At 38.0% G+C, this 16,982-nt stretch overlaps 1 protein-coding gene and 1 long non-coding RNA gene across 2 annotated transcripts; one reads left to right on the top strand and one right to left on the bottom strand.

Moving 5' to 3' along the window:
* Positions 1-261: 261 nt before the first annotated feature.
* On the bottom strand, positions 262-2,697 carry LOC119782286. The gene is made up of 3 exons (XR_005280654.1): positions 2,592-2,697; positions 1,008-1,124; positions 262-350 (listed from the first exon to the last, which is right to left on the bottom strand). It is a non-coding gene; the product is annotated as an uncharacterized LOC119782286 (long non-coding RNA).
* Positions 2,698-11,373: 8,676 nt separating this feature from the next.
* On the top strand, positions 11,374-16,605 carry LOC119782293. Its single transcript, XM_038283192.1, has 8 exons — positions 11,374-11,484; positions 14,415-14,661; positions 15,162-15,348; positions 15,439-15,583; positions 15,667-15,726; positions 15,806-15,929; positions 16,022-16,164; positions 16,249-16,605. Exons 1-8 carry the CDS (start codon positions 11,391-11,393, stop codon positions 16,374-16,376), a joined length of 1,128 nt encoding a protein of 375 aa, XP_038139120.1. The 5' UTR covers positions 11,374-11,390; the 3' UTR covers positions 16,377-16,605.
* The last annotated feature ends 377 nt before the right edge of the window (positions 16,606-16,982 follow it).

Raw genomic sequence — 16,982 nt, 5'->3', positions numbered from 1 at the left:
TTACATAATAGATTCTGGGTGTGTTTTTTACTGGAAGCATAGGGTGAATGATGAGCCTAAGGGAAAATCTAACCTTTCTACATGAATTATGGAGTTTGCACGGTTAAAGAGGCAGTGATAGTAATTTGCTGCCCCCACTGAGATCTGAGCTCTCTCTGATAAGGCTTAGTACAGTGCACAGTGCAAACTGATCCTCCATAGGAAGTCTCTGTGTGGGTTTCTATCCGTGTGTGTATGTGTGTGTGTGTGTGTGGGGGGGGGGGGGGGGGGGGGGGTCAGTTCCTCAGTCAGGTAGACAGGTTTCATTTGCAGTTGCTGATTAGATTCTGACTCTCTCCATTGGAGAACCTCTGCAAAGACACCTAATACTCTGAATGGGTATTAAGGTTAGGCTCCCTTTTAATGATTATTCCATTAAAAAGAAAAATTTTTTTTTGTTTATCTCATTTTTTTAGTATGTTTGACTTTTAATTGAAAAGCAAAAACACCTCAGATGAAACTGCTTTGAATCTGTCAGTATCCAAAATGTTGACTATAGGCCTTTAGGTTTTTAAGCAAGAGTTTTTAACCTATTTACCAATTTCTGCAAAGTAAAAAATGTCCACATTACTTAAAACTGAAGTGAAATTTAGCTGCATCTCAATAAATTACAGTGCCATTGAAAAATGTATTTATATCGACAATTTATATCAGAAAATAACACATTAGCAAATAAACATATTTACTGCACGTTTGATATATTTAACATGTTTTCAGAAAACATGATTTCGTTTCATGTTCTCAAGGCACAAAGAACAAGAGAAAAGTTTGTTTTGCTAGTGTTTAAACTTTAGAAGAAGCTCGGCTGCTGAACACATAGAGAGTGCCATACACTCTAGCTTACATAAACACAAAAGCAGCAGAAAGGTATGTTTATCGGATTAATGATGAGGGGGGATGATATATAAATGCGATGAAGCCTGTTACTTAGAAGACACATCTTATAAATGTTTGTATTCTCTCACTACCTGTTCCAGTGAATCCTTAAGCCGTCCATCCATGTAAGAATTTCTTTAGAGAGGGATTTCTGACCCGAAAAACAACAGTGGAAAATCCCCTTTTCAAATGTGAGAAAAAGCACGGGTCTGCAAGTACAAGTTGCATGAGAATAAGGTCAAAGGGAGTATTTCTCAAAAACTGTCAAGGAATGACATCCCTTCCAGCTCATGAAACAGGAGTTTGGGAAATGGTGAAAAACAATAAATGGTCAAAGGACAGTTGAAGATAAAAAAAATTTAGTGTTGTTTTTACTGCTTATCAGGAGCAGCCATGTTATTAAACTGAGTAAAAGGAAAACATATCTACATTAAAATTCTTAATTCACAGTCATTCTACTTTTTTATTTCGGGTCTAATTTTGAGCTTCTAATTTTGAACTGCTTTGATTGCAGCCTTTCATCCTAGTGGTGTGGAATGTATTTAAAAGGTAGGAAATGTTGACAAAGTTGTTCAGAAACCAAGAAGAATGTAAGCAGACCCCTCCATCTTGGATAATTATTTTTGTTATCCATCTGAGAAGAGCAGAAAGAGAGCAGATAGTTGGCAGGGTGATGCAGCCCGCAGTCCTTGACTTTTGAATCTCAGGAAATTCGTCAGAATGTACGGACACACTACCACCAGCTCTCTAGAAGCAAAAGTAAAAGTAATCTGAATGGATTGGTTTTCTTAACGCTGCTTGTAAATGAAAACACACTTTTCTCCTCATCATATTAGATTTTGTTGGTATCACCAGTCTGACTGGTTTTATTTTAAAAAGTCCTGCCAAAATTCATCTGACACCTAAAAAAAAAATTACCATTTAGTGTAACAGCCTCTGTCAAAAACAAAAGAAAAGCCTAAAAGATATGTGTTAGAATTTTCCTAATAAGTTTTATTTTATTTTATTTTTTTATTTTTATGAAAATGTCAGATTCTTCCTTGTGGAAAATATAAAATACTATTTAAGTAAAAAAAAAAAAAAGCTGAAATTTGACAGTGAGAGCAGGTTTGCTGTTGTTAAGAGAGCAAAGATGAATGTAAATGTCATCCTAATTCCACTAAGATATATACCCTACAACTTTTAGTTAGCTATAAAAATGCTCAGTACACCCAAGGGGAAATGTTTGGGATGTTTATCTTTTTTTCCTCTAACTACGACACAGCTGTGTTTGGATGACTGATCACAAATAATCTTATACAAAGTTTATAGAGAGAGCTGGTAAACACAAACAACATTTAAGGAATCTCATTAACAGTTTATTTCACAAACAGAAATAGACTTTCTGCGGATGGATGGATGGATGGATGGATGGATGGATGGATGGATGGATGGATGGATGGATGGATGGATGGATGGATGGATGGATGGATGGATGGATAGCTAGATAGATAGATAGATAGATAGATAGATAGATAGATAGATAGATAGATAGATAGATAGATAGATAGATAGATAGATAGATAGATAGATAGATAGATAGATAGATAGATAGATAGATAGATAGATAGATAGATAGATAGAGATCTGCAGAAACAGAAATAGAACTACTTGTAAAATAAGTCAAAAGCACATACCATATTTGGAAAGCTGCATTAAAAAACACGCCAGTCTGTCTCATTCCAGCAACAACTACAGCTTTATGTTCATCCCAACCAAACCGCACATCTGAATGAAATAGGGGTCAGGGGGTGGGGTAGTTTCTAAGGCAGACTGCCGCGTATTTCCGTCAAATGGGCAGACAATAGTTTCAAATGTCAGAAGGGATAATGGATTGATATATGTAATAGATATCAACTTTGTGTCGCGCGTCACATAGAAAAAGAAGTTGACGGTACAATGTTGAATTTAATTTAGCCTTTAGGAACCGTCCCTAAATTTCCCGACTAAATGCTCTTCAGAAACAAAAATTAAAACGTTCATCTCCTGTGACCCAGAAACAACATGTGATGGAGAGCAGAGGCTCCATCCCTATTAATTGATATTTATTTATAGAACAGATAGTTTTTGTTTCATATCTTTATTTCAGTTTGTGTGGTGTTAATTGGGGTTTACTTATAGAACAGATAGTTTTTGTTTCATTTCTTTATTTCAGTTTGTGTTGTGTTAATTGGGGTTTACCTTCCTGGTGTGTCTCCTTAGAAGGGTGGAGCATACCATGTGAGCTAAGAAGGATAATACTCTAAAGTTAAGTTATATTAAGTTTGATTTATTTTCTTGATTGACTTTAGGATTACGTAGTTGTTTCTAAGTTGCATGCATGTAAATATTTATTTGTACTCTTTATTTTGTGTTGGGTTTGTAAATAATTTATGGTTGTTTTGTCACCCCTTCACCTGGTGTGGAGTGGGAGTGGCCAAAAGCTAAAGCAACCTGCTGTGCTTGGCAGTGAAAGAAAATGGGTGTTGGTGTATTGGTGAACTGCAGCACCAATAAAACATATTCCACCAAGTCTTGTTGCATTGCCTCACCTCCTTCTAACGCAGTGCCGCCCTCGGAGAGTGACAAGTGGTGTCAGAAGTGTGGCTTTGGAGGAACAATGAGGCAATGATGCCCAGAGGTGGAAAAAGAAATAATGAGGCTGAGACTCAAGACAGTACTACAACTATGAGTGGAGCTGAGGCTGCTCCTGGTGCTAGCACTGATGACAAACTGGATCAGCTGGCAAGCCTTGTCCAATCAATGATGCAGTCTCAAACTGCCAGAGACCAGCAGATGGAGAAGGAATCAGCACGCCAAGAAATGAGATGGAAGAATTTACAACATCAGTTTCGACAACTCCAGGCTCATGTGGAGGAACTGAAAGAGGAACGACAGCATGATGGTGACAACATGGAGGAAGATCCTCAAACGTATGTTGATCAAGGAGATGATGATGAACAAAGTCAGATGTTCTACCGATTACCAGCTGGACAGAGGGAGCCAAAGCTGCTTCCACTGACTTCTGATGATGATGTGGAGCACTTCTTAACAACTTTTGAAAGGATTGCTATGGTATGTCAGTGGCCTAAAGAAGAGTGGGCGGTCCGACTGGTTCCACTACTTACTGGGAAAGCACGTAGTGCTTATGTGCTGATGGACATTGCACATTCTCACATTTATGACAAGGTGAAAGATGCCATATTGACCAAATATGACATAACGGCCGACACCTATAGAAGGAGGTTTCGATCCCTGGATGTTCATCAGGGTGAGACACCAAAAGAACTTTATGTTCGACTCAAGGACATGTTCTATAAGTGGGTCAAACCAGAGAAGTCAACAGTGAAGGACATTGCAGAACTGATGATCATGGAGCAGTTCCTCAGGATGGTGAATCCAGACTTGGAGGTGTGGATCAGAGAACGAGCCCCAAAGTCTGCAGACGAGGCTGCAAGTTTGGCAGAAGTCTTTTTGTCAGCAAGGACGCGAGCCAGAAGAACCAACTTTGGGCGTGACAACTTTCCTGCAGGAAGAAGTAAGTCTGATGGGGGTGAAAGGGGTGGTGCTATAGGTCAGACTAGGAGTTTTTCAGCTACTAAGTCATTTTCTGTGGCTAAACCCAATCCTGCTAAGAATTACTCCTCCTCAAAGCAAGATGTAAGGTGTTTTCAGTGTAACAGGATAGGTCATACACAGTACACATGTCCTGCCACTACACAGAGTAAGCCCTCCCTTCTATGTTCGGTTCCCAGACCACCTTCCCCATCCCCCGCCCAGGAACTTGCTCACTTGCTCACTTGTGCTAGTAAATGGTCAACGTGAAACAGCTTTATTAGACACAGGAAGTTTTAAATCTGTAGTTCTTTCTAGCTTGGTGCCAAGAGAGCAGTGGAGTGATACTAAGACAAAAATAAGTTGCACCCATGGTGACGAAATGGAGTATCCTGTAGCTGAGATTTATTTAACTATAGGAGGTCAAACATTTTTATTACCTGTAGCATTAGCACCAAGGCTCCCCTATGCTGTCATTTTGGGCTTGGATGTTCCCACATTAACTGATTTAGTGTCAAGCACAGAAGCTGAACATTTGACTCTCTTTAGAAACCATCAGGACACACAGTTCAGGACCCAGAACACTGTACCCTTGCAGATAAATGTCCCCAAAATAGCAGAAGCAGAACTTTCTTCTCCAATCTGGAGTTTGGTCACAACTAGAGCTCAGGAAGCACAGAACCAACTGCAAGAATTACCATTCTATGATGTCGAACTGGAGGTGGGCCCAGTAAAACCATCTAAATCCAGAGCTGAAAGGAGAAAGGATAAGTTTTCAGGTACAGTCGGAATGGAGGTGGATGAAAAGATTAAACCCTGCCCTTTATTTGACTTTGATATTCCTTCAGATATTTCTGCCTATCAGAGGTCAGACCCAACATTAAAACCATGGTTTGATAAGGTTATTGAAGTTGAGGGAAAGAAGCAGGGAAAAACAAGTGTCTTGGAAGATGCAACTTATGTTGTGCGGAGGGGTGTCCTTTATCAGGTCAAAGGTGAATCAGAAGCCATTGCTTTGCCACAGCAGCTGAGGGAAAAAGTGATGGAACTCTGCCATTCAGTTCCTTGGGCCGGGCACCTTGGGTTCCAGAAATCCCTTCATAGAATAACCAGTCGGTTTGTGTGGCCAGGCATGTACACACAAGTGCAAAAATTCTGCTCTTCCTGTCACACATGTCAGTTGACGACCAACAGAGGTGTATCTAGAGCTCATCTACAGCCATTACCTATCATAGACACTCCGTTTGAAAGGATAGGAATGGATGTTGTAGGTCCCCTGGAGAAAAGCTCCTCCGGTAACCGCTACATTCTGGTTATCTGTGATTACGCTACTAGATACCCCGAGGCTTTTCCTTTAAGATCAGTGAAAGCTAAACAAGTGGCTAACTGTTTGCTGCATCTGTTTTCACGCGTAGGCATCCCTAAAGAAATCCTTACAGACTGTGGGACTAATTTTCTGTCAAAACTCTTAAAGCAGGTTTATCAGTTGTTAGGTATAAAGGGTATAAACACCACCCCATACCACCCCCAGTCAGATGGACTGGTTGAACGTTTTAACCAAACGCTGAAGAACATGCTGCGGAACTTTGTTTCAGAGACTGGCACAGACTGGGACAAGTGGCTGCCCTATATGCTTTTTGCATATAGAGAAGTTCCACAAGCATCAACTGGATTCTCTCCATTCGAGTTGCTGTACGGACGACAGGTGAGGGGACCGTTGGATCTTCTTAAAGAACAATGGGAGAGCCCAAGTCCATCGGGTGAGCATGTGGTGTCCTATGTGATAAAAATGAGAGAGAAACTGGAGCAAATGGCTGTATTGGCACATCAGCATATGAAAGCAGCTCAGACTAAACAGAAAACCTGGTATGATAAAAATGCCAGGAAGAGGAGCTTGCATCCTGGACAGCAAGTGTTGTTGTTGCTCCCCACTAGTGATAATAAGCTTCTTGCTAAATGGCAGGGCCCGTATGAGGTCACGCAACGTGTCGGGAAGCTTAATTATGAACTGTATATACCTGAAAGGAAGAAGAAACATCAAACCTTCCATGTTAATCTTCTGAAACAATACCACAGGTCTCCACAACAGTTTAATATGTCATCTGCTTCACAGTCATCTCAACAGGATCCATTGCAGAGTGAGGAGCATGCAGAGACTGTTTTGCCCCACCTCTTTGTGCAGGTGGTGGATGATGAAGAGGAAGATGAGCTATTTTTTCCAGCCTGTAGCTCTGTACCGGTTTCTATTTCTGTCTCTCATCTCCAGCATTCTCAGCAGCAGGACATAAAGCCCCTTTTCGATCCAGAGCTGTTTCAGGAAAAACCTGGGTTCACAAGCCTGATACAGCACAAGGTTCACCTCAGAGATGACGCTGCACCGCGCAGGAAGTTCTACAGGGTTCCAGAACGTCTTGTCCCACAACTCAAGAATGAGGTGCAGTTCATGTTGGAGCTGGGGATCATTGAGCCCTCTGTGAGTGAATGGTGCAGTCCAGTCGTGCCAGTACCAAAAAAGGATGGCACTTTAAGATTTTGTATTGATTTTAGATACCTCAATAGTGTCTCTAAGTTTGACCCCTACCCAATGCCTCGCATTGATGAACTTTTGGAGAGAGTTGGGAGGTGCAATTTTATCACCACACTTGACCTCAGCAAGGGCTACTGGCAACTGGCCCTGGCATCAGAGGCGAAACAGTTGACTGCTTTTAAAACACCTTTTGGGGTTTTCCAGTTCAAGGTGATGCCCTTTGGCCTACAGGGGGCACCAGCAACGTTTCAGCGCCTCATGGACCAGGTGCTGATGGAGGCATCTGACTTTGCTGCAGCATACCTGGATGATGTGGTGATTTTCAGCCAGACGTGGGAGGAGCATGTTAATCATCTGCAGCATGTTTTACAGCTCATCAGATCTGCAGGGCTCACAATTAACCCTCACAAATGTAAGTTGGCTCAGAGGCAGGTAGAGTACCTAGGCTATGTGGTGGGACAGGGACAAGTTAGACCTCAAGTAGGGAAAGTAGAAGCTATTCACGCATACCCAGTTCCCACAACTAAAAGGAAGGTCCGTGCTTTTGTTGGCTTAGTGGGGTGGTACAGTAAGTTCATTCCCTATTTTGCAGAGAGGGCTGCTGTTCTGACGGATTTAACAAAAGTCTCTGCACAAATAAAGTCAAGTGGACTGAGGAGTGTGATAAAGCTTTTAAGGACCTGAAGTCTGCAATCTTCAGTGACTCTGTTCTCTACAGTCCAGACTTTGATGTCCCGTTTATACTGCAAACTGATGCCTCTGGAGTAGGCCTTGGTGCAGTGTTGCTGCAGGACATTGATGGTGAGAGACATCCCACTGTTTTTCTCAGCAGGAAACTTCAGGACAGAGAGACCAGGTATTCCACAGTTGAAAAAGAATGCCTCGCAGTTAAGTGGGCTGTGGAATCATTGCGGTATTATCTGTTGGGGCGCTCTTTTACCCTTGAAACAGATCATAGGGTGCTGAAATGGTTGCACCAAATGAAAGACTCTAATATGCGTATTGCAAGATGGTATCTGTCATTGCAGCCTTTTGATTTTACAGTGCAATATCGGTCAGGGAAGTCTAACCTTGTCGCTGACTGTCTGTCTAGAATGTATGAAGATTGAACAACTGTTGTCCTGGGTGAAGGGGGGAGGAAATGTGATGGAGAGCAGAGGCTCCATCCCTATTAATTGATATTTATTTATAGAACAGATAGTTTTTTTTCATTTCTTTATTTCAGTTTGTGTTGTGTTAATTGGGGTTTACTTATAGAACAGATAGTTTTTGTTTCATTTCTTTATTTCAGTTTGTGTTGTGTTAATTGGGGTTTACCTTCCTGGTGTGTCTCCTTAGAAGGGTGGAGCATACCATGTGAGCTAAGAAGGATAATACTCTAAAGTTAAGTTATATTAAGTTTGATTTATTTTCTTGATTGACTTTAGGATTAGTTGTTTCTAAGTTGCATGCATGTAAATATTTATTTGTACTCTTTATTTTGTGTTGGGTTTGTAAATAATTTATGGTTGTTTTGTCACCCCTTCACCTGGTGTGGAGTGGGAGTGGCCAAAAGCTAAAGCAAGCTGCTGTGCTTGGCAGTGAAAGAAAATGGGTGTCGGTATATTGGTGAACTGCAGCACCAATAAAACATATTCCACCAAGTCTTGTTGCGTTGCCTCACTTCCTTCTAACGCAGTGCCGCCCTCGGAGTGTGACACAACATTTTTAGAATTTATCTGGCATGTGTCTGACACTAAACTCATATTAAATAATTCATTTATTTAATTTTGAACAACATGGAGGAAACTTTAGCTTCTGCATTTTGATTATTCAAGAAAAAGATGAAATACTAAAACCAATATTCAGGGATGAATAATATTTGATGATTATCAAAACAATGCATACAGAGATTTTTTATCTATAACCAATTTTATATAATTCCAGCATTTTCCAATATATTTATTAAATACTTATTTATAAATCCCAGGTAGACATTTATTTAAACCCTTTAGCAGATGTGAAAGCCTTTATTGACGTTCTGCATTCATGTCATGATCTGCCCTGATGGCTCACCTTAATTGTTCATTTCACTAACCTGTCTAACTCTGCCAGGTTTTCTAATTATAAGTCACCTCACCCACCTGTGTCTTTTCCTTTATATTCGGTTCAACCCAAAATATCGGGGCCAAATCATTGCTTGCTTTCGGTTTCTCCTGTCTGTCGGTTTCGTGAGTTTTAGTTATTTCCAAAGTTCGTGTCCCCGTTTCCAGTAAGAGATTACTCATCGCATCTCTCTAATGAGATGGACTGTACTGTTAAACCAGCATGTTAAAATCATCTATTAAGGGTTCGACCTAGGGAAGCAACTTTGAAAATGTTGGAAACAGCTGTGTTTCCAACATTTGATTTGTAAATACATGTTATATTCTATATTAATGATGAAAAAAAAAAAAGGAAAAAAAGCTATATTAATAATGATTAGAAATTATTAGATTCTATTTTTTGTTTTGTTTTACATTTTTCCTTATTTACCAACAATTTTCAGCCAACAACACCTTAAAAAACCGCTTCTATAGGCAGTAAACAGCGACCTGCTTTTGGTTTCGAAACTAATTAACGTTCCCTGAGCAACGGAAAAAGGAAAGTAGTATCAGTGTTTGGTTTTGGTTTTCTAGAAAAAAAAAGCTAATTACCTGGACGTAAACGGAGCACGCAGGTCGTAGGTATATGGCAGGCCGTTTTGACATTTATTAGAAGCGCTGTCCTCTATATTTCCATTTGTTGATCTCTAAAATAAAATTATTCCAAGTCAAAACTCCATTCCAACTAGCCAGAAATGTAGATATAAATATCCTGAAATTCATTTTTGAAAACAACAAACAGGAGGCTACTTTTCAGGCTGCCAAAAATATAGATGTTCTAGTAAGAACACATTTTCAAATACCTAGAAATCTGTACAAATTTTAAGTGGCCCTTTTGACATTTATTAGCTTGACTGAATATATATTTTAGATATCTCAAATGCATTTATTCCTAGTCAAAATAAGCATTTCAGATATCTAAAATAACATTCTTCCTATCTAAAATAAACATTCTCCCTATCCAAAAAGAATTCTGACTAGGATGAATTCTAATTTCAGATCTCCATAATTGAGTTACTGTTAGTCATAATTACTATTTCAGATATAGAAAAATGAATGTAACATTACAGATGTCCAGAAATCCAATTCTTGACATCTAAAATATATTTCTGCTAGTAGAATATTAATTATAGATATCAACTATTGATATATGACTAGTTAAATTTGAATTTCAGATATCTACATTTTAATAATACCAATCCAAAATGCATTTTTAGAAACTTAAAAACATATTTTGACTAACATTCAAAAAAGAATAATGAGGCACCATTTTAACATAAAATAGGCAGACTAACTAGTCACATTTCTATTATAGATAGCACTAAAGCATTCTACCTCGTCACAATTACAATACTCCTAGCCAGAATTGTATTTTAGATATAACTATTTACATTTCGACCAGTAGAAATGAAATTTTAAGTTGTTCTGACTTTAATCTCAGAATTCTGAATTTTTTCTCAGAATTCTGACTTTTATCTCACAATTCTGACATTTTTCTCACAATTCTGACTGTAATCTTAAAATTCTTTTTTTCTCAGAATTCTCAAAAAAAAAAGCCAGACATCTGAGAAAAAAAGTCAGAATTCTGAGAAAAAAGTCAGAATTCTTAAAAAAAAAAAAATAAATCAGAAATCTGAGAAAAAAATCAGAATTCTGAGATTAAAGTCAATATTCTGACTTTTTTCCTCATATTATACTGAAATAAGATGTAAAAATCAGTTAACTTTTCTATTTTTTCACTGGTCCTAATCCTCTTCCTTAGAAATATGACTAGTCAGCCTGCCTATTTTATGTTAAAATCGTGCTTCATCATTCTTTTGAAAGTATCTAAAACTAAATAAGGCATTATTAAAATTGAGATATCTTGATTTCTAATTTAACTAGTCATAAAATAAATACTTGAAATGTGCAATTATATTTGTACTAGCAGAAATATATTTTAGATGTAAAGAATTGTATTTATAGATATCTGTAATGTTGTAATCATTTTTGATATCCGAAATAGTAATTATGCCTAGGAGTAAATCTATTATGAAGATCTGAAATTAGAATTCATCCTAGTCAAAATTTAGTTTAGATAGGAAGAATGTTTATTATAGATATCTGAAATTCTAATTTTGACTAGGAAGAAATGCATTTGTGACATCTGGACTATACATTCAGTCAAGCTAATAAATGTCAAAACGGCCTGCCAAAGTTCGCGAGCAGGAGGAGGAGCTGCACCGTCCAGTAAAATCAGTGGTTTTCCAAGGATGCAGACGTCAGTCGACCAGCAGAACACATCGCAGTCAGTCCAGATCAACTTAATAATGAATGTTCTGCCGTGGCTCCTTCTATTGCTGAAAGGTAAAAATATTTATTTTATAAAAAGGACTGAGAAACTAATGCTTAAATGTTAACTCGATTAGAAATGGTTTACAGGAAAAGTCTTACGCACAAAACAAGAGATTTTGTAAAAACTCTGTGTCAATACCTAAAATAAAGAGCAAATTTAAAAGGATAAGAGCTATTTTTGAACAATTATTCTTTAAAGCCATACATTTTCAGATAAAACTTGAAATATTTTTCCCTGTGCCATTCCACATTACATGTATTACACTTAACTTGATTTCTGGACATCTATGGTTTCATTTTTTTTTATTTGTGCATGGATTGTTACCAACATCTGGGCAAATTTTCATGTCAATTGCACCTCTAGAAATAATTCTTACTGAGAAAAATGGTGGTGCATTCAATACTTATTTTAAAGTAAATTGTTTGCTGAATGAAATACTCCATAAACGATATTAAAATAAACATATTGAGGGATCATTTCTGTGAGCCACACAGTACAGAGAGAAGAGTTGAAGGCAGAATAACCCCTACACTCTAAAAACAAAGGTTTGGAAAACCTAATATACATACTTTTTGCTAGAAATGCATATAACTCCAAATGTTTTCAGTAAAATTCTCAATTTTTCCACGTAAAGTTGGGGAATCTTTTTTTTTCTCTGCTGGGAGAAACACGTCACCTTGTTAAAAGCCAATATAAATAAAAAGACCAGATTACACAGGAATTTGGGTGGTTTTTTAGGAGCTAAATCTGGACATGACACATCTGCTGTTGCAGACCGACATGGTTATAATGCTTTACTTTCCTCAATAAGGCTAGGTAACAGTAGTGCGTCTATTTAGAGCGTTTAAGGAAGCATAACAAATAAAAACTCTATGTCATTAAACTTGTATTCTGATTTTTATTGATTGTTAATATACTACATTAATAAGTTCACAGATTCATAATTGCTGGCAAATAGTGGCATGATTCAAAATATTTAATCGAAGAAATCCATTTAAATTGTTCTTTACCTGAACAGATGCTCAGAAAGCATTCAGTGAGCTCTTGACTCATTAATATTGTTTAAAAATTGTTTATTAATTTATTTTTAGGAGTTTGTATTTCTCCAATTTGGTGTCTTTAAAAGGTATAAAGTTGAACAACACAATTGCTTCTTTTAAAAATTTACCTGGGTAAATAAAATTGTATTCCATAAAATTTTGTTGAATTATTAACCTGGCATAAACTAGATTAATACTTTGTGGAATTACAATTGAACTACATGAATCGATCTGGAAAGCCTTACGTAGAAGTTGTTTCCAAAGGGAGGGACATTCAGAACAATTCTTTAGGTTGATTGGGTGCCTTCCCTCCATCTCGTGGTGTTAGCCAATCACAGCAGGAGCAGCAGCAGCAGCTTGATTTGTTTCACAACTAGTGGGGTTAAATGATAAATCAAATTCTTCCCGTGGTCCGGAGAACACCAAACATCTTCACATCCACAAAGAAAAAAAACTTATATCCTTTTCCTTGTTTTTCAAAAAATAAATAGCTGGTATTCCACGGGAAACCAACGCAGCCATGTTTGTTTTGCTTTGGTTGAAGTATTGACGTCATACACATCACTGCATTTCCTTTGTATGAAACATTTCTGTATCGAGGCACACGCATCTGCTGGCTCCTAGCAAGGTGTATTTTCATGCATTTGCTAAATCACAAATGTAGCGACAGTTCATCTTGCTTGCAGGGTAATTGAATTATTACAACCCTTAGAATATATGAAGATATGATTTTAGAATATATGCAGATCACTGAAGACTAAATTTAAACTTTAACTGTGAATTTAGATGACATTTGTTTGTGTCCAATATTTACATATAGGCTAGCATATAATTACTAATTTTGTAAGTTTTTATTTAACAATGCCTTAAACATTATGTTGATAAAACACAAAGCTTGTTTTTTACACTGTGGCCCTAAAACATTTGACTCAAAAAGGTTCGGATGAGAGGCGGTTGACTTGCCAGGCAAAAACTCTTTTTATTAGGACATGCATGAATAAGAACCTGGTAAAAAAAAATAAAAAATCTTTCGCAGGTAATGATACCTATTTATCATCTAAATATGTAGACATACTGAGCGATATGCCAGGGCATGCAAACCATGCTCTGTAGGCAGGTATTGCTCTGGAAGGCAGAGTAGTGCCTGTCTGGTACATTTTTTTGGTGCCTGTAGTGTAGAGCTGTAGGAGAAACCACATCTGATGGAGAGGACTGAAATGACCCTGCACAGATTAGGTTTAAAAGCATTCTGTACATTTTTACTAGCATGCATCTCTAAACAAGAAGTAATGTTATTGTTGCGGGGAGCTCTAATCTGATGGAGATTCTGCAGAAGAGGCTAAAGATAAGGATGAGTGCAAGGAGGCCTTCCAACCTCAAAGATGTAATGCTGAAGGCATTGGATAAAGGGTAAAAAACATGCTTGCTGAAACGCATATTTCCCTCTCTGTGGGGCAATAAAGGCTATTATATTCCGAAAGCTCATTTATCATGCCTCCTGTGCTTTTACAAGTTAAGCTAAAGTGAAATGTCTGAACATGTCTGTGCTTTTATCCCTCATAGAGCACGAAACACACTAAAAATAACAGCAAATGTATTTAACTGAAGCTTTATTTGACAACTGCTCCACCTGATATTTGAAGCTTTAATCTCAGCACAAATATTAAGATTACACAAAACAAAACAAAAAAAACAGAAGGAAAAGGAACAAAATGCACTCAGAGCCCAAAGCTCCTTCGATTTAGACTATTTTCTCCTGTCTTTGAGTTTGTTTTTTTTAACAAATATCTGATTACAGTTTAAGACTGCTAAGCATGTGGTTTTAAGACAGATTTCTGAGGTTTCCAAATCAAGTATTGACTTAATAAATGAATGAATGAAAACGTCACTCTCTTTTGCAGGAGTTTGTTCGCTGAGGCCTATATATATCAGGACAGGTGAGATGGTGGTTCTGCGCTGCCCCCTTAAAAAAGATGCCAATGCTACTCTTTTGTGGACCACTCCATCCAGACAAGGAAAGACGCTGACCAGCAGCATGTCAGCAGGATCAGCTGATTTAGGTCAGATGGACATGATGCCTCGGGGACGCAGTCTTGTGATTCTGACAGCATCTATGAAGCATCATGGAAACTACTCATGCTCAATTAGGTAAGACTCAAGCAACCTTGATCCTGAGTTACAAAAGATCTTTTTTTTTTTCTGAAGTGAATTCAAAAATACATTAAAATTGGCCAAAATGGGGGCTGGTTCAGTGTGTCATGTTGATGCTGGATCAGATTAATCTTAAACTTTTAGCTATCCTGTTCCCCAGCCTTCGCTCTGATCTGATAGAGTGCTGTTGGTATATCTGAGACATTACATTGGAGTTATTGATCTAATCTGCCAATTGTTTACATTTTCTGTCTCTCAATGTATTAATGGCTAAATGGCCGTTAATGGAAATTTGTTGTTTTTCTCAGATTAGCAGCTGTTAAAACCTTTAAAAACCCTAAACATTTTAAGTTATTGCTCCATTTATGTTTTGCTACAGTATCTCATAAAAGCCAAACAAAATAAATTCAAAATAATATGGAAAAGCAAATCAGACCAGACAAGCCATCCTCTTTTATTTACAGATTTCTGACTCACTTATTTTAATGTTTCAACAGGAACGACAGCAGCAGTTTCTGGTTCAGTCTGATTGTGTATGGACCAGATTCCAGAGAGTATGAAGAAAGGAATCTATATTCAGCAAAATGCTATACAGAAGATTTCTGCACACTGTATTGTCCAAAAGTGCACATCCCCAATCATGATACTCCTGATATCACGAGCAGAGGGATTACATGGCACAAGGTATGAGTTCTGGCAGCATTAACCTGAAAAGCTCGCGTGTGATTGGTTTTCTTTCTTTGGTTTCTTCTAACCTAATCTTACATCTGGCAGGAGGGGGAGAGATTAGCAACATCAAATACATTCTCAAATGTGACAGAAAAAGATGGTGGTGTCTACACATGCATCAGGTCGTTCTTGTACAACAATCATATTTACAATATGACCTTCAAAATGATACTGGAAATCCAGCATAGCAGTAGGAATTTTTTTTATTTTTATGCGTATTTATGCTCATAAATTTTCAAACTAATTAAAGAATAAGATATTTTTGGTGCACAGGTAAAGCAAAACCTGAGATCCTCTCACCAAAGCATAAGGATGTGTTCCTCGTAAATTTAGGTGAGTTGTCTGGTTTCAGACTGCGACTTTGTCTGGAAAGTTTTCCTATATTTTATGGCGTCTCAACTCTATCTTTCAGGCTCAACAGTGGTTATTCATTGCAAAACTGTTTTGAATTCAGACTTGAATCAGGTGTTTTGGCTAAGTGACAGTTCATTTGTAGATACCAACGAGAATCTGCCTGTTTTCTATAATCATTCAAGGTAAACATATTCTATATGCTGCATGTTCCAGCTTGTATTACACAACACTTTGAAGTGCTTGACCCTTTACTTTTTTGCTTTATTCCTTTTAGCGTCGTACATAGAGATCAAATAAATATGACAGCAACTTTGGTCCTCAGAGATGTGTCAGAGGAAGATCTGTTGAAGAATTACACCTGTAAACTGGAATCTGACCAGCACACAAGTTTTGCCACCATCTCTCTGGCTGAAAAAGGTATTGTAGTTAAGCATGAAGAGGTTAAGATTTACTTAAAAGATTTAAATCTCCATAATAATTTTGTACATACGTTTCTTGCAGCCCGTCCAGTGCCCTGTTTCTTGAATGTCTTGGTGATCATTTGCATTTTGGTCATTGTTACTGTGGTTTTGATCATTTTGCTATCACTGGCATACCATCTAAGAAAGTCCAAATTTTCAATTTGCTAGGTCTAAAAAACTGGGCATCTATGGGTGGTTCTGACAGGACCCAGTACCCATTGGAACTAGTCCTTGATGTTATATAGAACTCATATTTGCTGGTATAATAATTTTTGAAGCTATTGATCTGTTAATTTTTTTTTACCTTTACAGTTTTATTTCATCCATCCATTTTCAAACACACTTAATCCCAAGTGGGGTCGTGAGGGGTGCTGGCGCCTATCTCCAGCTGTCAATGGGCAAGAGGCAGGGTCCATTGCAGCACAGAGACAATTCACGCACACCTAAGGAGAATTTAGAGAAGCCAATTAACCTAACAGTCACGTTTTTGGACTGGGTGGAAGCCAGGTACCTGACGCATGCTCAGGGAGAACATGCAAACTGTTCTCTGCAGAAAGACCCCAGGCCAGGAATTGAACCCAGAACCTTCTTGCTGCAAGGCAGCAGTGCTACCCACTACTCCACCGAGCATGCCAGTTTTATTTCAAAAATTATTATGAATGAAGGTAACGCACTTTTAGCATTAGTAATGTTACTGTGGGGTAACATTTTTAGGGAAGCACGGATTGTCATTTTCTGGTCGACATCCAATCTTTAAAAAGCCTGACGTGCCAA

This window comes from Cyprinodon tularosa, unplaced genomic scaffold (genome assembly GCF_016077235.1).
Source record: "Cyprinodon tularosa strain WSP-4 unplaced genomic scaffold, ASM1607723v1 ctg191, whole genome shotgun sequence".
NCBI lineage: Eukaryota > Metazoa > Chordata > Actinopteri > Cyprinodontiformes > Cyprinodontidae > Cyprinodon > Cyprinodon tularosa.
The sequence above is the reverse complement of the archived record's forward strand: the minus strand, read 5'-3'. Positions and strand labels throughout refer to the sequence as shown.